The following is a 26,813-nucleotide window of genomic DNA, read 5'->3' on the forward strand; positions in this document are numbered from 1 at the left end:
CATAATATAATGACAATCGGGTTTAGATTAGATCTCAAATTTAACTTCAGTGAACTGTCTAGATGTAATGAATTATACAGGGCATTTCAAAAAGGTGGACCAAATTTCAATGATATAGTTATTTTAAAGTAGAACAAAATGTGGGGCAAAAGAAAGAATTGTAGATAATGAGACCCAGTAACATTTTGACTTTCAGTTCCTGCCACATTGCTTTCCGCACATACGTACACAACCAAGTCAAATGAACGGAAGAGACAGTGTTGAGACCATTTATAAAAGAAATAAAGCTCTGAAAATGCATTCTTAAAATTGTCTACATAAAAGATTATGCCCAGAAATTATCATTCAATGCTAGGTAGTCCGGGCTAAAAGTAATAAATCTACTATGGTTCACAAAGATTGTGAACTTGCTTTCAGGAAGTCAAGGGGTGGCGAGGGGGAATTTTCGCAATTAGAAGATCCCTGATGGGGTTGCCTTAGAACTCAACTGATTACTTCCAGTTCAAAAAATCTTTTGGGACAATGGCAGACAGCTCCTATTGTCAGTCTCATTTATGGTTATTTTAATAGCTCCAGCTTATTTCTGTCAACTAGACTACTTGTATGTCAGGCTTTCAGACAGGCAATATAATTGCTATACGGAAGAACAGTACCATGTTGCTAAAGCTTGATATGGGAAGACATAAAAACCCCCTGATGAGTACACATTAGGGAAATGAAATGTTAACTCCTATGCCAATAGGAAAAATTATTGTAATACAAGCACATACAATCTACGTTTCTTTCAAGAGAGCGAGCAAAGCAAGCTTTGCTGTTAATGTGAGCAGTCACTCATGATTTGAGAGAAAGCATGCTGAAAAAACATGACCACACTACTACATCAGCATTACAGCAAGTTTATAAATGATTAGTGAAAACAGAACAAACTGCCAGCAGATTCTAGGCCAAGCACGTGGGATCTCGGTACCCACAAAAAGCAGCTCCTCTTACTACATTACGGGAGCAAGGTTTGCAGGGTCTGGTGCAAATCATTGCTGCACTCATTCATCCCCTTCTTCAGGACAGATTTTTGTCTTCAGGTAAATACACAACTGCTTTCTATGCCCCAAGAAGTACAATTACACAGTATCACAGAATTAGAGTAAGTAACTATGTTTGAGCAAAAATACTTTGGGATAATATTGTTACACTATTCAGTTACTTTTATATCCTGCTCTCTTACTACAGTTTCATGACCAACAGAGAATTTCCACTGAAATGCAGGTGATTCAGAAGCAAGTGAAGGGTTCTACAGGCCTAGTGTTTGTTTCCTTATGAACGTCAAAAACAAAGAAGGAAATGCATTCAATCAAATTTTTAGAACACATGTATACTTGCATGTGTGCAAGAAACAGAAAAGGATGAATTTCTATGTTCTTTGTTCAAGTTTATAAGTTTTGTTTGTTTGTTTTACACACACACAAATACGGTCTTTAGAACTCTGGCTTCACCCTGCAAAGTCCCTCTAATTTCACTGTCAGTCTTCCAAGTACTAAGGAATTGTTGACAATGTGAGTGGTTATATTACCACTCTGATAATTTAACTGGGAAATGGGGAGCCTCTGAAGGGGAAATTCCTCTGCACATGGCCCCAGGAATTTCAAAACTAACTGGAGTTGACAGATTAACCTAGGTCCCCCTTAGGCAGAAGAAGCAGCTACAAGGAAAATAATGAGACGCATGGGAAGCTAATTATGCACAAAAGCAACACATTTAATTGTACAGAAACTGGCTTGTTGATCCAGAAAGATCTAGCTGTTTAGACCTTTGCAAACTATTAAAAAACCTGGATAGTTCTGCAACAAGTATACTCACTTTTTGTCTGTAAATCTCAAAGTTTAATGACCATGTTAAATAAGGAAAATTGTTCCATGTATCCCAAAAATATTTTTCTTGCATACACAGCATTTCTCTCATATTTCATTTCTGGTTGTAATTTGAACGATTGCAGCCTACCCTGTATTACTTCTGCAAAAGTAACTTTGAAGGCCCAGTGAGTTCAATAGAGCAGTCCTACTCTTCAGTAAAAAGCAGTTACAGATGTGCTCTGCAGCAACACTGGCTCACAACTAACCCACATGCAAAAAGCTGTCATTTAGCATGTGTGTGTTATTTATACTGATTTGTGTTTTGGACTGCTGCAGTTTTGCTTCAAGCCTTCTGTCTCCAGACTATTTTCAGTTGCAGAGACTGCTGGCTAACAATGACAGTTCCCAGATCAGCTCTGAGCAAGAAAAGATACTGACACTAATCAAAAAGGCAAGTAGCATGCTGAGGAATATTGGAAATCAGGCTTTACTGCTGTTCATGTTACTGCACCAGGTAGCTATATAACACAATGGCACTTAATTACTGTCAATAGAAACAGTGCTCCCAAGCAGATTCATGTGTACAAAGAAGAGCTGGTGTACCTGTGGGCATGCAAGAGCTAGGAGAACAAAGCAAACCAAGAAAGTAATGAGATTACAGCATCTAGGATCCAGTGGCATCAAAAGACATTTTCAACCTTGTTCTGACAAAGTCAGATTTATCAACCTACGAAGTATCATTTATTTATTCAGACTTTATTTCTACTCATGTATCCAGAGGGGATTCCATACCGATCAGTACTTGTTATACTAGGTTTTTTATTATTTGCCTTTGCATATAAATCGAAATAAAAGCCACACACAGAAATGTTTCTGAACTTGCTTGTTTCTGAGTCAAAATTTCAGGACACAAGAGTCATGAAGGTAAAGAACTCTGGGATTAAAAAAAAAAAAACCCACAACAAACCAACGTTCATTCTCTTTGGTTAAGATTACTGTATCAAGTAAATGAGAAATGCTCCATTTGTAAGCAAATTCTCACATGCACACTGAAGAATCAATATGTAACATCTAAAAAGGAGACTTGCAACTAGAAAACTAGAAATGACTTCTTAGATATCAATAATATTTATTGGTAAGTGCCCTGGATGCTTGCTGGAAGATGGGTGCTGTCTTTTTCACAGAAATAATGAATAAAAGCCAACAAGTTTTTAATCAACATTTTCCAGAAGCAGAAATGATTAAAGATAACAGAAAATAATGAAAGTGAACAGTTTAAAAAATTCTATACATTTAATTCACCCTATTGCTTAATAGTAGAACCTACAAGCATATAGATAAACAGACCAGAGTTTCTCTGTTCGAATTTGTTGGAAACCTCTTAATTATTCCCCAGAAACATTTTTCATTGAAGATAATTGCACCTTTAGTAACAATACCAAAGAGAATGAGTGATGTTAATAACTGTCCACCAAACAAGTTTAATTGTCACAGAGCCATGATAAAAGTAGATCAGCTTTGCCTAAACTAGTATGCTCAGCATAAAAGAACATGATATTGTCAGTAACCAGCAGACCATTTAGGCACAAAATGCATTTTGCTCCTGAAACACTGAAGACTTTTTCCTTGCTTAAGAAATTCACAGAATCTGCAGTGACTAGAGATGCAGTTGTACCTGGTGACCTCCCTGGAATTACGGACATAGCATGGCGTACATTTCCTATTCCATTTCTTTCCATCATCACATGCTGGATCAATATTCACTCCAAATTTAATCCACATAATCTGCATTAATCTTGTTCTCACTGTAATCATCACTCCCTTAACTTCTTATTATACAATGCACATCAAAACTGATACGTCACCTCAGTCAATGACAACTTGACAACTTATCTTTCACTAACAGTTTTTGAACCTTCTCACATTCTCTTCCCCTACCTTATCTGTATCTGGAAGGATTCAAGTCAGTCCAAAATTTTACTACGCAATTTCACCATTCAGCATGAAAATTTTTAAGCAAGTAAAAAACTAATTGAAAAGTGCAAGTTCCAAGGTGGGGGGGGTGGGGTGGGGTGGTTGTTTTTGTTTGTGGTTTCTGTTTTGTTTATTTGGTTTTTAATATTTGTAAGTACAGTTCTTGATCTCTGGGCTTCTGTACTTACTTAACACACAAGTTTCCATTCAGAAAGCTGATCAGAAAGTTGTGAAATAGTGTGGACTATGAACTGCTTACATTTTTTTATTTTACCACCTTTTTTTTTGAGCCATGCTTCTTCTATATCCATGCACAAAGTAATCCACTTCTTAACAAGTTGTCATCTCTTCTTACATACTTTTTACTTTAAAATGTTCTAGACAAACCCAGGCAACTCAAAATATTACTGTACTAGCTAGTGGCACAAGTATGGAAGCACATACGTATACCCAGACAAAGAGAGGGGCACACATCATTTTTCTATTTTTGTTATTCTGATAAAATTGGTACTGTAATATTCAAACTACCTTCAAAGTGAACTATGATACCAGACTTCTTACGCAAAGGCATAGTCATCTATCCCTCCCTCCCCAAAGTAATTAACATTCCTTGCACAGGCAGCTGGACATTGGTTAATCATTAACTGTTCATGTAATAAAGACAGAGAGAGAACCTGTTGGCCATTCCTCACAATGGTACGCCAAGAAAACCCTTAAGACAGAAGATTTACTGAACAGTTATTTGCAGTAACAAAAAACTTGTATTATCATAGGACAGTCAATATTTTGCTGGCAATATCTGTTTTTGTGAGCAAGACATTCCATGTTCAAACCTAAGTAATTACCTTGGGAATTTAATGAACAAAAACCAGCACTTCCAACTAAACCAGAAAGAAAGAGGCATCTTTTAAAAATATGCTGCCAGTCTCTTGGATAGTAAAATAATACATGCAACCAGAATTGCAACACCAAATATAATAAAGGCATAACCAATGCACACATTCCAGTCTTATCTAGAATCACTTTAATTCACTCTACCTTGCTTTCATTACAGGAAGGGCACAGCAAGGGCATTCCTCTCAGATCAAACAGAAAATTCCACAGACAGAAGTTTCCACATGTCTGATTCGTTGCAGATTAAACCCTTATCATTAGACAGCAATCTCTAATTTTCATAGAGACAGGATATACCCTGTCATGGTAAATCTACAGGCAAAGGTTCAGGGGGGAGGAGGAAGGGAATAAACTCCCCCCACCCCCATCTGTAGAATAGAGACACATTCCCCATGAAGGAGCTATGAATGCCACCCCACAGCTTTGGAGAAATGAAGGGGACAAGGTACCAGCACTAAAGATCACATACATAATTCCATTCATACATTCCAACATAAGCTTCTTTGTACTGCGAGTCTTTCAAGCTGAACTACCAAACTCCCTCTGTGCATAAACATAACCAGGACTACAGGCAACACATGAGAAGAAATCTGAATTCATTTTTAACACATTATTCGTTCATTCTGTATTCATTTTTAGCACATTATGTTACCAAAATCTTCATTTCTTTACCCATGACTGGAGCAGTCCTGTAACACTCATGTATGTTTACCAGTAACACAAATCAGAATGCGGTTCTGTAACTATACTTCTTACATTTTGAAATTTTTAATATCATAATCTTTTACTCTGAAAGTCCTGTATAAAATATGAATAAGCACACTAGGATCAGCAACTTCAAAACCAAAACTCAGGAGTTTTCATTTTTCAGTTTACAGACGCAGTTTCAGACTTTTTGCATCAGCAAAATAAAAATGGTCTTTTGCATAAGCACCCAAAATGATTGATTTTAGAAACATGCGGATTTCAGAAGCAATCCATGTCAGTGAAGATTATTCTAAGTAGTAGATTGGCAATAAAACAATGGAACTACTGAATTTCCTGCATGTAATCTTCCCTGTCATATAGGCATATATTCAATTCTGGTATCGGCAATGCCCCACTGACAAGTCTGCACAGATGCAGAACTCTTGAGCTGAAAGAACAATTAATGATTGCCACTACTGGTAGGTCAAGACAATTTATATCCATTAGCTCAGCAGTTTGCTCTTTAACCCTAATGCCTATCAAAATTACACAACTCTTCGTAAGAGCCATAAACGTATTGATTTATCCTTGTTCACAACTTAAAATGAAATAGAAGCAGGTATTAGAAGCGTGGACAGAACACACGGAGTTTGGGGAAACATACAGAAATTACCTGTTCCAGTCCTGTTGCTAGATTCTTTAGACACTTCTGTTTTCCCAAAAATCCCTCCTTGATGGCACTGGAATGCTAGAGGTTGTGGTTGTTTTTTTGTTGTTGTACCACATGTAGACTGATGAATTGAAAATTTATTTTGGGTCACTTTCAGATGACGAGTGTAATCAAGTCACAGATGCAATAAGAATGATACATGCAATACAAAATGGTATACAAAATGGACCTGCAAACCACAGTTTCTGCAAAGTCCAAACTATTTTTAAATCAAAGTTCTAAAGCTGCAACTACTGCATGTTATAAGTTGTGGAAGTTTGCCAAATACTCATGTAGGTTTGTCCTTTGTTAAATATATCCAAATGCTGTACGATTAAAGTTTAAAATCTTCAAAGAAAAGAATAAACATTACACAATCATTTCAAGCTCCCCTCCTTTGACCTTAATATGTACTTCAAAAGCTAAGCAGATGCTTAGTAGGAAATAAATCCCCAACTCAACAGATGTACCAACAGCGATATGGCAAGATGCACCTTCCATAGATTTTGGCAACCCTTCTCTTTTAATATTCCTCTGCTCACAAGTACTTTTCAAGTCAAAGAGAGGCCTAAGCAAGTTAATAGGCCCTTAATATGTATTCTGCTGCCTGAATTGATTGCTGTTTATAAGGTAATCTTTGAGACTGCATGTGGCTCGGCCTCAGTGCGTCTCCTACAGAGACAGAGCCCCCAGGCAGCTCTGTTTTCATCAGACCAAGTTGTAACCCAGTCAACACCTTTCACAACAAAACAATCCCTTACTTTCAGCATCCATGCAGAAGTGGAGGGGAGCCCCAGCTTTTGTATGGGATCTCTATTTGGCAGCTAAGGTGATGTTTTACTCAGCAGGATACCTAAGAAAACTCTCAAACTACTTTGGAAGACCCCTATGCCAGCAGCAGAACACAAGATAAATATGTTTGTCTGAAACTAATTCAGCTTCTTCCAAAGACACATTCTAAAAGCTACATTAACAACCTAATAGCACTTAGCAGTGACCACCATCACAAATGCAAATTATATAGTTTCCTTCTAGCCTAAGAAAGAAAGGTAATCAGCTAGCTCCAGGCTGCTCAGGACCTTGGTCCAAACCCAGGCCTCCTTAAACTCCACTAAACTGAAACTCAACATTAGCTCTAAATGCCAAGCTTAGGTCTAGCACGTTTGATGCACCTGAAAAGAAACAAATCCCACAGGTTAACCCAGCAGCACCATCAGTTCCAGACCTTAGCCTGAACACAATCATACCCTGAGGACAGTAGCACAAAGCTGCAGAGGTAGTCAAGACCAGATTGTCCTTGATAGGTTAACCAGGTAACCTCTTCTGAACTTGAGTACTTAAATGCATATGAGTAAATTCAGGTGTCAGGCAGCCAGGTTATTCGTAGCAGCAATAAGGCAAAATAACGCATCCTCAAAACTTAGTTATCTCCTATGAAAAAGCTTTCTGGATTGGTTTTGTTGTGGTTTTTTGGGGGGTTTTTTGTGTTTTTTTGGTTTTTTTTGTTTTTTTTTTTTTTTTTTTAATGGATAGCAGCAAGTTTAGGACTTCTCAGTCTAACTGATCATGGGCCTCTGGCCCCTACCTTTATATCTTTAAACAAATTGTGCTGAACTGGGCCTATGCTTCTTCAAAAAAAGTTTTAAAATTTCTCCTAATACTACAGAGGATATAAAGACACAACAGTTATTCTTAGTAAGCTGCTGTTACAGCTATTTGTACTGTCTCATAAAAGAGAACCTATGTGCCAAATGCCTCATTTTTAAAACCATAACAAATTGGTGGAAAATATATTTTAGTTGCGTGAAATTTTAAGCAACTATTTTTTAAACTCAAATTATGACTCAATTTAGGCACATTGTTGTTGTTGTTTTGTTTATTTGGTTGTTTTTAACATAACTATTTTTTCAACATAACTATATTTTTTCTTGTACAGTTGCCCAAGTTTGGCTTAATGCCACTGAAGAAAAATCCTGTAAAAACAGACTGAAACCATACACATCTTCCTGTGTCAACTTCACTCTTATTTTCAGCGTCATACTGAACATACCCAAACCCACTGGGTATCATTAATTAGAAAACAGAAAACAAGATAATACCCCATTTTGAAAATACACGTTTCTAAAATATCTGTATTAAACAACCATAGGTATGCTGCCTCAGTTTAAATGTCCCACACTGGACAGAACTGTCTCTCTCATCTTGCAGACTAAACTATTGATTTCAGCTCTGCTCCATATATTGCATGCTTGACTACCACTGAAAATTTCTGGTAGGGAAGAGAAGCCATGAAAACGTGGGATAAATGCTTTAAAAAACAGGTTATTTTGTTGGGGTGGGCATGGTACTGTAAGAAGCTTGATTATTTATTGTCATAACAAAACATTTCCTCTGGTGGGCTCTGGAGAAGTTTGATAAGGTCTTTTCTACAAAGGATTCACAAGACTGGTGGTGGGAGCATTGAAATGGGTAGATCTTCTCTCCCAGCCATATAAATTCAAGTTGTTCTCATGCTGTTCATCTTTCTCAATTCAATACCAAAGGTAAGGAACGATCAGGCAGAGCACAAAATAAATAATGCCACTAGAAAAAAAACAGTGAACATATATCAGCATTGAAATATCTTTCCAGAGCAGTTAACTACCAAATTAATCTTCACTGGCCACAACCCTCCCTTTTTTTAAATACTATTTTATTTTTACTAAACTTTCCTCAGAGAGAAAGCTAAGGGAATGACTGCATGTCTGACCTAAACTACTTCCTGTTTCCAGAATAAGAACAGCTGTATTTTTATTATTATTAAACAGAGAAACCAATATTTATTGAACAGATATATTCAACAAAAAACACACACCACAACAAAAAACACAAACCACAACATACTTTTATCCTGCTATGCGCAAGAAAAATGCCTCTCGAACTCAGAAAGTATTACTCAAATTCCTTTAAGAGGTTTAATTATACTCTATTAAATCAAACAGATGTCTGCCTTTGTATTATTTCCCAAAGAAATAATGAATTTAACAGTTTGTACTTGAATTCCAGGTTTTGACCTGGAATTTTGTTCCAGATGTCAGTGTGGCAACTGACCAGCCAGTTCCAGAATGCAAGAATAATCTGCATAAGTCATTTGATTAAGAAAAAAAAAATCTTCTCTGCTGACTAAAATTTCATTCAAATCTCCAGCGTACATATTTGAATCAGGTTTTAGGTCTCTTAAATACTAAATGAAGTGCTGATGCAGCCCCTCATTTAAAAGATTACACTTCCAAATTAACATTCCCAGGCTTATAAACTCCAAGTTAGAGTTCTTAAAACTGAGTATTCATTCTTTAAGGGGGGGATTTTTGCTTTGTTGTTGTTGTTGATTTTAGTTTGCTCCCTGCCCCTCCCCCCCCCCCCCTTTTTTTTTTTTGACAAACCACATCACAATAACCTTGGAAATCCATACTCTATCACATTTATATCCCAAACACTGAAGAAAGTTAGCTACTATAGCTATATGGGAAAATCATTAACTTCAGTGCAATGCAATGTGGCCTTACAGAATTCAGCACAGGGTGAAAAAACTTGCCTGAAAAGCTATTTAGATACCTCGGAGATTAGTCTCTGCTCTGAGCTTCACTCATGTCTGTAACTGAACTAGCTAGGGTAAAAATTTCTTGTGCAAAAACCTGCAACCACTTAGTATTGCACAGAAATAGAACATCTAATTCAGCTCTCTCTTCAAAAGTAGTGGGAAGAACTACTGTGCTTTTCAAGAAGGAAACACTATGAGAGGACCCTCATAGGAGAAGTTCTTCCCATTCACTCATTTTCAACTGGACAAAATACTCACATAAGGAATTTTAATGTCAAAGCCTATGTGCCAATCTGTGGACAGAATCTAAGCAGGAAATGTCATTATCACAACTTCTGTAAACAAACTTTGTCTAAATCTTAAAGCATTTCCTCCTTGTAGCCTATCACATCAAACCCACCAGGAATATTCTTTCCTGACTATCAACATCACCTAACCGATTACAATTTTTAAATTAATGTTTAACAGCTTTCTTAAAAGGATTTGCTCAACATTTTTTCTGTTAACAGTTTTCAGTGACCCATAACCCGTCTGACAGGTCTGCAAGGACTCAGAATAAACACAGCACAGACTCACCATGTGGTTTTGACAGCAGTATATTTGGAATATGTGTAGTAGAAAAATGGAAGTTATTAGGAACTTTTTTTAAAAATCTAAACTGAGGGAAACTAAGTTCTTGTATATCCTAGCATCTATATCCACGACTTATACAAAAGAGGTAACAAACTAAAGTATATGGACAGTGCAACTTCAACATGAAGCATGCACTGATAGAGTGTGTGAAGACAGTCCCACATTTGTAAGGCTGCTTAAATACAATTAACTTGAAATCAAATCATACCAGTCTCAATTTTGATTAAAAATGCCTCCCCTACCTTCAAGTGGTTTATGGCTGTATCAGTACAACAGAGAATGTTCCCAGGCACTGAAACTTGCTTCTCTACACTGCTAAATTGCTTTTGGCCCATGCCAGCTGCCTCTCTTCCAAAGAGCACTGGGGCACAGTTAGGAGTCAAAATGCAGCAGATCGCATTCCCAAGAGACCATCTGGGTGCAGCCACCCTGACTGAAGGTATGAGAGCTTAGGACAGATGCAGGCCAGTTGGCTTCTGTTCCAGACAACACTGCTGGTTTAATAGCTATCCAATAGGTACTTAAGGGTTCCACTCCATTGATAATCATAGTATTCAATCTTTGCTAATGCCTGTCTTCATACTGAAACTCAACAACAGTGAGTGGTGGAATGATTTGAAAAGCTCAAAAGCCAAAGATCACTGAAGAAATAGAACTTGAAGCTAGCCCTTACATATAAACGTTAAGCATATCCTGCCTTTTAATTAATGCAGTTACGAGAACACTACAAAGAAATGTTAACATGCTTATGTGTTAGCAATGCTCTGTACCTTTTAAGAGTATAATTCAGTACTTTGCTCTGCATAGTTCAAATCCTATTCATCCTCCTTAATGAATTACTGTCTTCCCTGCTGGAAATGGTTCTGGTAATATTAAAAATAATGCCTCATAGCCATTAAACTTTATTGATGTTATTTTATGCACATAGAGATAGTGTATGTCGTTAACATTTTTTTTACTTGCTCCTTTAACATTCTTTACCGAAACAAATCATCTTTCCTTATCATGGTAGCAAGCTTACATTTCAAAATTACAGGGTTCCAAGGGAAGACTATGTAAGAAAGATAAATCCGCTAGAGGTTACAAGCCACATCTGACCCAAAAACTCCTCAAATAGAAAATAACTAGAGATTGGGAAAGTATTAGAAGGAAGTATCATGTGTCTGCCCTGTTCTTATTGTTCCTTACAATCCTGGAGACAACCTATCAGGCTAGACAGACCTTTGTTCTAATAAAGCACAGTCATATTATACTTACATCTGTTTAAGCCAGCAAATTAGCTTGATCACCTTAAACTTTGTTGTTAACTCTAGAAGAGAATTACTGTTAATCTCTAATACTCATGAACTAATAATTTAACTCAGGTTACTGAAAGAACAGTCAGATTCTTGGTAACAAATAGATATATTACCAGATTAAACACAAGTAATAAGGTTATAATGCATGAAGTTCAGACTGTCACATCACCCTTAACACCATTCTGGAACTAGGTTATGGGAAAATTTTCAAATATTTTCAATTCCAAAAGTTTAGAAAATTCCTGCTGGTAGCCTTGCAAGTTGAACTAGCTGGGAAGTTTCCAATAACAATATGTTTGTAAAATTCACCGTGGTTTATAAAAATAGTCCAAACAAACTCTCATCAAGTGAAACTTTACTGCATAGGGCCTACATGTAACACCCTGCATCTGAGTATACAAGGGCTGCAAATCCAACAACTCTAGTACACAACTGGTTAGACACAACTGGACACCACAGAATTAATTCATGACGCTTGAAATTTCCTTCATTTCTGAACATCAGCTTCCAGGATGGGCTCCCATCTTCTATAAACATTGCAATGCTTATAGAAGACCTTATATAGACCTTTCTTAGGCTAAATGACCCAAGGCATCTGCACTCCCGAAGTCTGCTGGCTCCCTCAGCTATCTAAATTTTGAGCACTAGAAAGAAAACCAAAACTAAAAGACGACAACCTTGAAACAATATAAAAACTAGCTCTCAGTAATAACCTAGAAGCCCTGATATCTCATGGAAAGTGGCAGTCTGCTTGGCAAAAATTCTTTGGAGCAGGACAGACAGTGAGCAAAACTAGTAACAGTTCTCATTTTTACAGCTAAAATTCAGTGTGGAAACTTGCTCCTCACATGCTGGTGTCACACCCAGCCCAGCAGCCTCATTCACCTGTTCAAATAGAAGAAGCACTGGGAGTTCTTTCTAATACTGTTTTTGCAAACTAGAGCTTCCATCTTTCATTTCACCTTTGAGAAGTATAAATACTTAAAGAAAATGTTCTATCCTTATATTTGACAGTCAAAAAGCAAACAGGAACACATTCTCCTTTTCCCTGTTTGCTTGCTGGGATGAGAACTGGGACAAGGAAGGAAGAGGTTTCAGTGCTGCCTTGGTCCCACATAGCTTCTGCTCTAGGTTCTCCTCCAGCAATTGCTTCTGTCATTCCTTAAAGCTTTTCTAAATGGCAGTAGCAGCTTGGTATTGACATGATTTATCTCACTTTTATTGCTTAGGGCTAATGGGATTTAGATGGTGCATGTGAGGTTTTTTTGTGGCACACTGGGATCTGCATCAACACAATGCATTATATTATTAATACATCCCAACCTGCTCAACTCCTTATCAAATTCTTTGGGAAAATATTTTACAGCTGCTTTAGCAGGCAATTTATATAGCCAGCTGATCATCTCAATTTGCAGACTTCAGTCCAGCTCACACTTAAGAAGCTATCTTAAATTTCAGCTTCTCCTGAACACACATACCTAAAGGATAAACAAATCGCTTTGCTGGGTAAATTCACTGCACATCTTGTTTTTACATTTTCCTCCCCTCATACTGTTATAATATACTGAGAGTCTCCATTTTCTATGTAATTTTAATTTTATCTCTGTATAATAACAGTCACAATGCACTGTTGCACTTCTGAATCATTATATCTTAAGCAATGATCTCTGATCTTCTTCCCTATCCACTTGGCTCCCCATTAACAATTTATGAGCTGGAGATAACGTAAGGCTGAACCTCAAAATAATCTCATTAGTACCATTTATTTTCTTTAGTCATACTTTCAGTCTCTATAACTTCCTGGGGAAATGAGTTTCATGACTTTATTACACTTTATGTGAAAAATACTTACTTTTAGGTTGGTTACCTATGTGTGTCCTATTTCTTGCATTGCAAAAAACAGAAAGTGATATAAGAAAGGTGGTACAGAAACTATTGCAACTTTATAGACTTATATCACCTTGCTCTCCGCCTTTCCTGACCATTACAGCCTTTTCAGGCTAAATACTTACATGAAAGCTAAAATATGACTGACTACCAAATTCACCCCTAATGTACTTGTTTCTGTGTTTTCTTGAAAAGCATCAGACCAATAAGGCAACAAAGTAATCAAAGCAACTCCTGAGTTTGGGAGTATAGGTTCATTAGGGCTGCCTGTTAAGAGACTTGACTTGCAACAGTTTGGACAGGACAGCAGAACACAGAGCCTATGAAAAGTAGCTGACCTAAATGAAAAGTAAGTCTTAGAAAAAAAAGTACTCTTATTTTCTTTAGAAAAAAATATTCAAGAGCTAGTAACACAGAGATATTATCTTGTGAAAATTCCAGACTTACAGGTACAAAATAACAAATACTAATTCAATCTCCTACCCTTTGAAATGTAAAATTGAAAACCCCATTAACGCGGAACAGATAACCTGAAAGCTAACAAAAATTCCATGCATGAAATTTGATGTTTCTATCATCACCGATCAACTAGTCTGTCTGCAAATATGATTGTTGTCCTTGATTCCTAAGAAGCAAGGCACAAAAGAATTCCACTTAGCCACTGAATAGTTAAGTGTTGACTCCAAATAAAACCAGTTTACCCATCTCTGAACCTAAAGTGTAGTATGATGCTTTCAAAGACAGAAGGAGCAGAAATGTAGCTCAAGGGTAAAGTCAGAAAAGCCCTTTAGCAGGCTGAAAAAGTGACCAAGTTGCTTGCCAGATCTCCTCTTTCACAAATTCTTTTGTTTGCTTTCTTGGCTAATTATCAGTCGTCTTCTTGTATCAAGGCCAGTCCATTTTGAAAAACATGACAAATATTCAGACACTACAATATAAAGAGTGTCTTCTGCAACAATTTCGATAGCTTCTGAGCCAAAAAAAAAAAAAAAGTGTCCAGACAATGTTTAAGCAACATTGTCAAGCTTGTAGATACTCCATGTTCTTTCCTCAGTTCCTTTAGATCAACATTTTACAGAAAAAGCACACCTACCAAACACAAATGCACACATTCTTTCCCACACCAGTGTCTTAAGTGTAATTTGTTCACTATGATTAAAAACTAGCAACCTCTCTTCACCGCCACCTCTCCCCATTGAATCCCTCCACTTTCATCCCTGAAGAACTGCACACACTAGATATACCAGATATTAATATAGGCAGTGCCTCTCTCCAGCCTTGTAAATACAGAGCCACTGTGCTGGACAAGATTATTAAACGGAAGCTGGTTTTGCCTCAAGTTCTGCCCACTTTGTAAACCTGGCAGATAAAAAGGAACTTAAACTAATACAAATTATTCAGTAAAGCAAACTAGCCTTGTGCCAAAAGAGTAAAGAGGCAACACATGCAACTAATTCTGCCACAGTAGTAGTATCACAAAAATAGATGTACCTGTCCACATATACATAAATAGGTACACATGTACATATTGGTCTCAAAATAAAAATCTCTCTTCACTCTTTCATTCTCAGTACTGTTATCTATCACTTGGACAATAAATTGGCAAACTCAGACTCATTCTGCAGGACAACTAAACACTTTTCTAAGACACTATAATGCACAGTGAACTTGAATGTACTTATGTGAAAAGAAAGGCTTAATGATTCATAAATGGTTTGCACACATACCAGAAACCTAGCAGTGAAAAAACTAAGTCTTGGAAAGCACCCAATTCTCCATTTTCATATGTTTGGGTTTTTTTTTCCTGCAAGAGGTAAATCTCATGTCATAATTCACCTACCTGTAACCTGAAGCTGAATTTTGCACAAGATTTCTCCTCAATTTATGTTAAGGCACTTGGATAGTAGCCCAATATCAACGCTCTGTCTTTATCAGAAACATAAGTGGATGGGTAACTACACAGACGTCCAACCAAAATGTTAGAAGTCAGCACTAGAATTTTATTGAAGCCATAATTATGTTTCTTCTGAATACATGACACTGGGATAATTATCACGGTTGCTCATCCATTTATGCATTATTAATGAAATAAGTCAATAGTTCAGTCTGCTTCATTTATAGGAGTTTTTAAAGGCTGCATCTGTGCTTTCTTTGACAGAAGCCTTTCCATGAAGCAGACACTGCTTACTAACTTATAAATGGGAACCTATGACAACTCCGATAGATAACTACCAAAACCAGAATGTATGGCAATATCACACCCACGCATACCTCCAGTAAATGAAGCAACTGAGATGTCACCCAAGATTAAATAGTATGAAAATCCCTGCAGAAAGCAGTTTGCTGCCTTAGCTTCACAATCCCACTGTCCACAAAACAGCAGCAATCACATGAGGCAGACTTTCATTTTATATCAATAGTACTCTTACTATTGCCAGATAGCATAGCTTTTAAGATCTAAGAATGGTTTTTGGTAGGTTGGATAGAAATGAGGACAAAAGAAGAAAATTACATATCAAACGTATACATATAATTTCACTACAGTGGTAGACAGAACCATACATATTATTGGTAACATCTTTTTGTCCTAACAAGAACATCTATACCAGTGACAACACTGCTTCTCTTATCTCTTTGCTGACATATTTTATTTAGAATATAAAAATAATGGAAGGTCACCTTACCTTTTTCTTCATCTATTCGAAAAACTCCTATACCAGATCCATCTCTGATGGAATATCTAATCTCCCCATCTCGTCCTGCATCTTCATCATAAGCAGATACTGTCATTACTGAGGAGCCAACAGGGGCATCTTCTTTTATAAAGCCTTTATCTGCAAATATAGAGAATCGCGGAGGGTGCAAGTTTTCATTCACATCAACTATCTCAACCTCAATGTAACACGTAGAGGACAATGAAATGGGTTTTCCTTTGTCCTTGGCCCGCACAGTCAAATTATAAAATTGTTTCTTTTCATAATCCAGTCTTTGTACAATACGTATTGCTCCACTTAGTTTGTCAACATCAAAGGTGCCATCTCCACTGTCCAAAAGACTGTATCGTACTTGACTTGACTGGCCTAAATCAGGATCATAGGCTTCTAGCCACATAATAATGGTTCCCTCAGGAAGGTCTTCTCGAATTTTCACATGATAATTTGAAGGAATAAACTTAGGAGGATTGTCATTAACATCTTCTACAGACACTTTCAAAATAACTGTTGAAAATAATTGAGGTTCTTCAGTAGGTTGGTCTCTAGCCTCTATCTTCAAGAAATGGACATGCTGTTCTTCACGATCCAGAACCCCTACGACTTTCACAACTCCTGTCACAGCATTAATAGTAAACTTGTCTGTATCTGTAAGAAGAGAATATTTCACTTCTCCATTAGCCCCCAAATCTTTATCAGTAGCTTCAATTTGAATTATTTCACTGTTTGGCTCCTTGTTTTCACTCACTTCAACAAAGTAGCTGTCCTGCAAGAACTCTGGGGCATTGTCATTAGCATCCAAAATTTTTATATCTAAAAGGTGCCAGGCAGACTTCTGTGGTACTCCAAGATCATAGACAGTAATATTTAGAGTATATTTATCCTTTACTTCTCGGTCAAGGGGAGATAAAATTTTCAGCACTCCTCTTTCCATATCAACAATGAAACTACTATCTTCATTACCTCCTGAAATAACATACACTAGCTTTCCATTGAAGCCAGTATCAAGATCAGTAGCACTCATAAGTATTATGCTGGAGCCCACAGGTTGGTCTTCTCTTAGCTCAATACTACTGGGGAGAGTATTTCTAAATTGAGGTGCATGCATATTCACAGAGTGCGTGTCAAAGAAAACATCCTCAACTTCTCCACGACTGTGCAATTTATTTGCTTGTAGGAGTTTCTCAGCAAGCATTTTGGCAACACCAGTTTCTTCACATTGCAAGTTGACCGGTTTGCGACTAGTTGTTACAGTTATGTTGATATACAGTGGTTCTGCAAAGTTTTCTCCATCTGTAGCTGTAATTTTCAAACTGTGAAAAGACATCTTAGCACCTGGGCCATCTATTAGTGACTGTTTGAGTGAAAGTACTCCAGAATTTGGATTTAGGCTAAATAAATCCAGTTCATTTCCAGATTCGATTTGGTATCTCACCAACTGGAGCTCATCGGCATCAATAGCAGATACAGTTGTTATTTGTTCTCCAACACCAAGATCCCTGGGGATTGTTCCCTCACAATTAATTTTTTCAAACAAAGGTATATTGTCATTCAGGTTATTTAAAATAATAGTAACAGGAACTTCAGCTTCTCGACGATATGGTATACCCCAATCAGAAGCTCGAATCCTTAAATTGTAAACCCTTGGCATCAATTCATAATCCAAGTCTTCTGAGGTACTAATAATCCCACTGAAATGGTTAATCACAAATGGCAAAGGATTTAGGTTTGCAATGCTATAGGTCACATAACCATTCTCCCCTTCATCAGGGTCTCTTGCACTTACTCTCATGACACTTGTACCTACTGGCACATTCTCATCAAAGGAGGCTTTATAGGATGTCTGAGTAAATTCAGGAGGATTGCTGTTCATGCCGAGTACCTTAATTAATACTTTTGCAGAAGCTCTTCTGTCACTTGTCACAACTTCAAGTTCAAAATGGGATGCATATTGTGCTTTTATGGGTTCTAAAGTGGTAATAAGACCAGTGTGAGTGTTTAAATTGAATTTTACTTTGCCCGGTGTATTTTTAAATATATATTTTACATGTGGGTAACTAGGCAGAGCTTTCACCATTATCACAGGTGTATTTGGAGGGGCAAATTCACTTATTTCGGCTCTATACATCTCTTTTTCAAATCTGACAGGACCAGACTTAAATTGTGGTGATGTCACATGAACAACTTTTACAGAAGAAAACTGTGGGGGGTTTCCTTTATCTTTAGCTTGAAGGGTAAGGTTGTATCCAAACGGGTGACTCTCCCAATCAATGTGACCCATGGCTTTTATTCTGTATTCTTTGCCTCCTGGAACAGACCTCACTGTTCTGAACTGCTGAAGTGGATCACCTGCAACAATATTTAATGATGCTATTTCCCCATTCAAGCCCTGATCATTGTCCTCTACAGTTACAATTGCATAAGTTGGATCTTTGTCAGATTCTGATGGAGTCAGTGTAACAGCTGTAATAATAGGGGCATATTCATTTGCTTGCTCTACATGAACACTCAGTTTTGCCATACTGCTTATGCCACTGCTGCCATACAATTTCAGCCCACGATCCACTGCAAGAATTTCCATCTCATAATGCTTAGTGTCCGAGTAGTCAAGTCTACCAGTTAGAACTACCACTCCACTAGTTGGATGTATAGCAAACACATCTGTTCTTTCTTTAAAGCTATAGTAGAACTCTCCATTTGTTCCTATATCTGCATCTGTTGCACTGACTCTTGCGATGCTGGTCCTTATTGCTGTGTTTTCAGGCAAAGAAACACTGTACGATGTTGGAGAAAACAAAGGCCGCAAGTCATTTGTATCCAGCACCTGTATTCTGACCTTCGTGCGCGTTTCAGTATTTGTATTTTTTTCAACTGCTTTAACAGTCAGCAAATAATGGTCTTTTACCTCTCTGTTAAGGATAGCTGTGTTTCCTCCCTTGGTCCGTATTCTCAAAAAGCAAAAGTTTCCAAGAACATATTCTTCAGCTTTGAACAAGTTCTCATTGTCACCAGAAATAATTTTGTATCTTAGGTCCCATAATGGATTTGTAATGTAAATGCCCATTTTCACTGGATGCCCAACATAAGTCTTGGCTGCAGAATTCTCATACACAGTGGCATTATACTGTACTTGTGTAAATTGCATTGGCGGAGCATGATGTGGTCTTTGATTTCCTTCACAGTTTCCAAAATGCTGCACAAGCAGCATCAGCAGCAACAGCATAGTCAAGTATCTTCCCATGACAGCAATTACAAAGAAACCCTGAAACAAAAGAGAAATGTGTTAAGACTTACGACTGTTCAAATATTATTGATGTTTAGTTTATAATTCATGCTTGAAAGAAAACTGTAAGTTACACATCTAGGTTATATGCTTTTTTGCAGAATGTTTCAATGTCATTTTTAGTAAGAAAAAAAAAAACAGATAAATTAAAACTACTAAAAAATGCTAAGGATCCGCAAGGGCAAAAGTCTAGGAATTACTACCATGACACAATGGGAACACACAGAGTTAACTTGAAATGAACAATTCCCTGGAGCAACGTGTTAGAAGAAATAAGCCAATGCTGTCTGATAAAAGTGAGCAAACTAGATCTGAACTAATCCAGAGTAGCAAACATTCGCTCCACTCCTCTACTTCATACATGACATTGTCTTCCAACAGAAAATTCTTCTCCCTCATTTCACTTAGACTGTAGAATGGCTGATGTCCAATGACATGGAAATGACATGGAAGCAAACTGCAAGAGTTGGCTTGAAATTGCTATGAACTCTTCAAAGTATCTTATGAGCACCTGTTCCAAGAATTACACCATGATAAACAGAGAATAATTCTGTATGTATTGTATTCTCTCCAGCTCTGAGTATCCTTGTAAGAGTAGTGGATAGCAGGGCATACCATGGCGGCAGGGGAGCGGGGTAGGGGGGGGACGGGGGGGCGGGGCGGGAAGAGACATATTCCCTTATTCCCCTCTCAGAAAATATCTAAAACAAATTAGTATCAAGGCCTATGAGAACAAGAATCTATCAAAATAAATGGAGAAACTATTATGACGTGTTTCTCAAATACACTCCAGAAATGACAGGGAAAGAACCTGGAATAGCAAGACAGATGACAGGGAGACACATCCTCACTGGCTTTTCCCTTTTGAAGAATTCAGTGTGTCATTTCCAATGCCTAAATCTAGGCAAGACTGCAGTAGAAATAAAAGGCAAAACCTCAGGAACACGACCTTTGGGACCACCTTCTTCATCTGGGTTTACAGCAACAGTCTTTACTTCCCAAAGTCTCACAAGATAACAAAATCAAAGCTTCAGAACGCTTCCTCAACAAGCCCAAGCTTTCAACCAAATCTTAAGGGAAAAATTCGTTTCCAAGAAGTAGAAAGCAATCTAGCTTTGACTTGATTACTTTGATTAATTACTACACATTCTTTTCTTTCACCTTTCTCTCTTTATCCTAAATATTTTTCTGTTACCTCTCATTTAGCACCTTCTTCCCTGGCCAGTCTGTTATAGAACTCATATAAAGTCCTACAAAGTCCTAATCATACTAATTCCTAACTGTACCCCTCTTTCATTCTTCCCAACCTTCCACATTTTAGCCCTAGTTTGTCCTCACTCTATCGTCAGCTGTCAGCGTCTCCTCAGTGCCTACCCTCACACCAGCTCAAAAAGTATCACATTATGTTGTCTCCTTCCTCCACTCACATTTACTCTCACAGTTATTTCTCTCTCCCCTAATTCCTACCTGCTCAGGTAGATACATTAAAGATTGCGTTGGCTAAAATTCCATGGACGGACTCTGTCCACTAGAATGCGTAAGAGCAAATTAATCTACTTGTATCAACAGTTCACATGAAAACCTCCAAAGAAGCTAATTCAGTCACAGCTGTTAGTAAGTCAGTGATTTTGAGAAGAATTTAAGACTCAGATCCACACAAACTATAGGAAATATTGGAGAGGAATAGTGAAAACTTAGCTAGTATCCTTTTGGAAGGAGAGAAAGAAAAAAAAAGTCCGCCCATCTTCCAAATCTAGCAATTAAGTTACACGACTAAAGCTAAAACCATAGCAAACAATAAAAAGTGAATGAGCAAACAATAAAAAGTGTATGAGCTTTTAAAAGTAAGTCACTAGCTGGAACCACTGCTTACAAGGTCTTAATAGTGGATGAAGGTTGGGAGAGCAAATGAACGTGAGGTTGGAACAGCCACCATTTCAATGGGTTAAAAGTATTCTTCTTCCCCTATCTACTCTTTTTCCCAGGCTATGATTCATCCTGGGAATAAACAGACTATTGGCTCTCCAGGGCTTCATGCCCCTAACATACTGCCAAGTAAACAAGCATTTTCATTACGAAAAGAAAAAAAAAAAAAAGGCAAGAAAAAGCAAAACAAAAACCAACAAAAAACGCAAACAAAAACACACAACCAAACCCCTGCTATAAATGATATCAATACTTCAAAAATTGCAAACTATTTAAGATGCCATCCTAAAAGACATGTTAAGAAATTATTACATAATGTTTAAGTAATTAACAGAAACAGTTTCTTATACTTCATCTTGCTGGAATTTTGGAAGCTGTTCATTATCAAAAAACTACTTAATGATTCAGATCCTGTGCTGGTCTGATCAGTTCTTTCCCTCTTCCTGAGTTACGCTGGGATATTTTTTAAAACATATGCTGAAGTCTAAAACACAGCTTGATCCCTCACTGCTACGGCATCCCATAACTCACTGCCTATACTTATGTTTGGCAACAAGCTGTCTGAAGCTATGTACTTATTTTGTAAAACATCGTACCTGTCTGCATCTTATCATTTTTTCCTCACGTCTCAAGCACATTAGACACAAGGTGCACCACGCTATGATGCATTAAACTGCATTAAGATATCCAAACTCCTCATTAAAATTTGAATGTGTGGAGGTTTTACTATTAGCGTAAATATTTTTTCTGTGCCATAACACCTGTAGCACTTTTTGCCACTTTTCTGTTAATAACTTCAAGTGGAGTCTGCTCAGAACTGGCAACAGGCAGCCTGTTACACACGATGACGCAACTACCAGTAAGAGAATCCATTCCTCAGCAGCAACTTCTAAGGTTTGCTGAGTCACAATCGAGAGCTTAAGAGCATCTCTCAACTGAACAGTTAACAATGTTAGACAAAAACAAGTTAACCATTTCTATTACGAGACAATTTTTCCATCTTGTCATAATTTACAGAACTACTGGAAACTAAAAAAGTTGATCCAGGATTATCCAAAAATCAACACAATGTAATCTTGATAAATACTCAAAGTATTAAACAATGCCAGTTGTAAAGACAGTTAACACTTTCATACTTTTCCTTAGTAGTTAAGATAAAGTGATAATGTGTTAGATATAAACTGAGATGGCTCATTACAGTGAGCCAGAATGACTGCATTTCAGAAACATTTTAGCCAAAGGCTACACTTTGAACTCTTAAATTTTTTATTATCTTTGGAATATGACCAGTTTAGGATTTTCTGCATCCATTTTCAACGCATAAAGCAACCGTTCGCTTAACAGAACATTATAGCCCTAGGTTTATAAGTGCACACTGCATTTATTCTGAAACGCTACTTTCAAACAAATACTGATTTCCTATGTGCAAATTATTATTTGGACAATTTTTATTTATATGCATATCCAAGACATTTTTATCTATATGCATACCCAGCACTAGGATACATAAGATAGTTTTACACTTAGTTACAATGTTAACAAAATGATTAACACATCAATACTGTTAACATAATTTGCATATGGGAAAAATACTAACGGAACTTAGAAATATGAACTATCTTGACATTAAAGATATATGAACAAGCAAAATTTGGGGGTTAGCAGACCTCAAATTGATAATTTACAAATGAAGATGATTTGGATAAGACAGCAGTCAGATAGAAGACTGTTTCTCTTAGCAGTATGTTAACAGTATCTAGACTTCAAAGTTTATAGTTTGAGATTTCAAAGTTTTAATCATAAAATACAGAATCTAGTAAATGGCAATCTCAATGCCAAGCAAGCCAATAACAACACAAAACAAACAAAACCCCAAACAAACAAACAACCCCTATCACCACACCAGAACAAGCTTATCTTCTACATAATTTATCAATGCGGGGAGCATACATTGAGAGATTTACTCCCCCAGCAATGAAGTAAAAATCACAGGTAGATAAAGAACCTAAACCAGGCCACGTGGCCCAAGTCAGGATGAGTCTTAGTCTGACTGCTATCCTTTTCTCCACGCAAGATCCCAGTTCACTCCAGAAAGACCTCCTGTAAGGCTTACAAGCTACATCCTTTACATTACCAGGAGATTCTGAGCATGGCCTGTTATATGGCTCTAGGGGAACATCAGAGAGCATTCTGAGGACTTAAAGAAGTCCTTTAGCACTGTTCCTACAATGCCTCCTGAAATCTTTCACTACCTTTTAAGAAATGTAGTGGTGATTTCCCCCCACATGTGCACCAGCTTCTTTGATTTGTAATGTTCAGTTATTAACACTAAAATATCTCTATCAATCAAAACAACACCTATTTACTTTACAGTCAATTTTGATCGGCATATGCAACCTACACCATTTGACACAAATGCACTGTGAAAAATTATTACTGCAATAACTCAGCTGTCACGGGAGGGTTCCTACTGCAGATGTCTATGAGAGATCCTGTGGCTTTGTGGGCTGTACTAACTAGTTGCATCTACCCTTTCAATTGTTTAAAAGCGATTATTTATGTAGTCTGATTAGGGAAAAAAAACACAATAAAACAACAAACAAAAAAAACCCAGGTTTATCCGTTTCAACATGCTTAAGTTTCCGATCAAAAAACTTAACAGTATCATGTCCTTTGCTTTTCTAGGAGGAAGAGTGTCTGGCTGTTTTGGTATCCAGAAAACAAAACACACGATGAAAGCATATAGTATGTTACTTTAGTAAAGCTGGTAAGTTATTCAAAAAATGTACTTTGTCACCGAGATTAACATAACAGTTTTAACTTGTGACTAAACTGCAGTAGGTTTTATGCTTGTATTCTCCACACTATGAGTTAATCTCATGACATACTCTGATTTATGCTTTCAAGATCTTTGCTGTTAAAAGGTAAATACAGCAGCTGTATTAAAACAGCACGCAAAGATTCTGCATCCGGAGTGAAACAAAGTTACAGAGAATGTTGACTATTTACCTGCATGGCAGTTATTTATTAGTGTATCTAATACTGAACTCGCCAGTTGTGCAAGGCAAAGCAGACCTCCAAGCTCTGTGAATGAAAGAGTTTGATCGAAATTTAACATAGCACCTTAAAATGACAAAAATAGTTTCACTGAGCTTGAAGTCTGTTTTAAACTTTAAAAAAAGTAAATTGGGGGGAGTGGTCCAAAGGGATTTTATGTTTGCTTACTTGCACTGACAGCAGCGATAGCCATATGAAGTTCTTTTGTATGCTAAGTTACAAAATTCAGGAGACTATCCCACACTACTGGGACAACTACTAAAGCTTGCCTTCCAACCTCCTAAAAGTGAGATTTTAGGATTTCACAGAGAACAAAACAAAAACTTAAAAAAGAAATAGCTTTCAGCACCAGAGTAAGGTATTTTACTCACTAAATAGCTGAATATTTCCACATGGTTAGACGGGTAAATAGGAAATACATTACACAACATTCTTTTGTTTCACTGAAAGATAACAGAGGTGGTGAAAGAATACAGGTAACGTTTCCCATGCAACTGCCCAGGAATAACTTGCATGCAAGTAGTTCTAACCGCAGCAAAAACTGCTATTAAACTAAAGCAGCGGTTTTTAAGTTATTAATGCGTTTCCAAAAAAAAGTTCATAACAGGAGAATACTACCAGCGGTAAGGCATGCCATCACTTACCGACACCGAAAGATTAAAAAGCACACCTTTCAAACACAGCTTTCTTTCCTTCCAACTGCCGTAAAGACGAAGGAAAAAAGTAGAAGAAACCGGCAGACCCGTTCAGCCGGGATCTCCCGGAGAGCCGCGCTGAACGCCGCGTCCTTGCGGACCCTGCCCTTTATCTTTCGGAGGAATCCGGCGAGGAACACAACGAGGGACGCGGTGTAAAAGTGCAAACAAAGGAAGAAAGTCACCCCAAGGTACGTGCTCGTCGCGAATCGCCCCTGCCGGCTTATCAGGGAATGAAGTTTGTAGTGGCCCATCGCACGCACCCGAAGACACCTTGCCTCCAGGGGAAAATATCGCCGCTGCGCTTTTTCCTCGCCCTAACTTCAGAGCAACCTGCCGGCTCTCAGGGGAGCGCGGCCGCGGCTCCAGCCGCCGCCAGCCGCGGGGCGCCAGGGCCCGCCAAGCCCGGCGGCCACCCCGGCCCGGCGCCGCGGGCGGGCGGGGGCTATGGGGGAGGGGGCCGGCGCCGCCCCGCAGCCCCTTCCCGCAGCCCCCTCCCGCAGCCCCCGCAGCACGAGGCGGCCGCTTGCCCAGCGCCTCCGGGCGGCCTCGCCGCGCTCCCGGCCTCACCTCAGCGCCGCAACTTCCCGAGGGGGCCCGCGCCGCCCGGCCGCCCCCTCCCCGCCCTCCCACGCTGCTGAAACTTCTCTCAACTCGCCCGGCTGTCCCGGTCCCCGCCGCTCCGTGCCGCACCTCACCTCTCCGCGCCTCACTGCCTGCGGGGCGGGGGCACAGACCGGTGCCAGACCCGCATGCTGCCCTCCGCGCCGCCCCCCTCCCTTTCGCCGGCCGCCACCGCGCCTCGCCGGTGCCCCTCCGCCCCTTTTGGGCCGCAGCACCCCCCGCCGCCGTATTCCTCCGCGGCGCTGGACGGCTGGCGCTCCGGAACTCGTTTCGGCGGCGCTCCGCGGGCGCGGGAGCGGCTGAGGTCTGCGCACCCCGGCCCGCCTCTGCGCCCAGCGCCCGCCCCGCTGGGGGAGGACGAACAGCAGAGAGGGGAGCAGGGAGAAGGCGAGCCACAGCACAAGCTGTTCCTCGCCGTGGACCGGCGCTCGCGGGGACGCCAGCGGGGCCGGGGTGGGGGGATCCCTCACCTCTGCCGCCCTCGGCCCGCTCCAGCCCGGCCGGGGCGCTAGGGACGGGGGTGCCGGTCTGGGGACCGGGGCGGCTTCGCCTGTGGCGAAGTCCTTCCGCGGAGAGGCTACTCAGAAACTTCAGAAAGCTGCTGGCGGGGAATATCTTACGGGGTTGTGGTGGGGGGAGACGGTCAGACCCCAGGGATGCAGGCGGTCCTCGCTCGCTGGGCTCTGCCGTCCGAGGAGCAGCGGGTACCCGGTACAAGCCCTGCGGTCCCCACTCGCGCCGGTTGCAGCGAGGACCGCCCTGCGGCGAGCGCAGCTCCTCGGCAGCCGCTCCCTCTTTTCCCCCGTGCAGCGAGTGGGATGGGGTGCGGGCTGCCGCGCCGGCGGGCTTGACCTCACGCCTCCCAGCCTCGGGCCCTTGGCTGGGCGAGCCGCAGCTTAATGGCCGCGCTGAGGGAGGTCTCTCAGCAGAGAGCAAAACCGACTGACGGCTACCGCGGCTCCCCGCCACCGTTTAAGGAGACGGGCCGTGCCGCGACACCGGGAAAAG

At 39.3% G+C, this 26,813-nt stretch overlaps 1 protein-coding gene across 6 annotated transcripts in view; it reads right to left on the reverse strand.

Annotated features, from left to right (window-relative positions):
* FAT1 (FAT atypical cadherin 1) overlaps positions 1-26,813 on the reverse strand; it is a 110,870-nt gene that overhangs the window by 83,057 nt on the left and 1,000 nt on the right. For 4 of the 6 annotated variants that reach the window (XM_065633181.1, XM_065633178.1, XM_065633183.1 and 1 more), the window contains exons 1-2: positions 25,880-25,954; positions 16,194-19,482 (exon numbers count right to left, since the gene is read on the reverse strand). In XM_065633181.1, coding sequence (XP_065489253.1) covers positions 16,194-19,461 — 3,268 coding nt within the window. In that variant the 5' untranslated portion in view covers positions 19,462-19,482; positions 25,880-25,954. Of the gene's footprint in view, positions 1-16,193; positions 19,483-25,130; positions 25,175-25,879; positions 25,955-26,813 lie in introns of those variants that run through there. The other 2 variants (XM_065633180.1, XM_065633179.1) reach the window with 2 other exon arrangements.

This window comes from Caloenas nicobarica, chromosome 4 (assembly GCF_036013445.1).
Source record: "Caloenas nicobarica isolate bCalNic1 chromosome 4, bCalNic1.hap1, whole genome shotgun sequence".
In the NCBI taxonomy this organism is placed as follows: domain Eukaryota; kingdom Metazoa; phylum Chordata; class Aves; order Columbiformes; family Columbidae; genus Caloenas; species Caloenas nicobarica.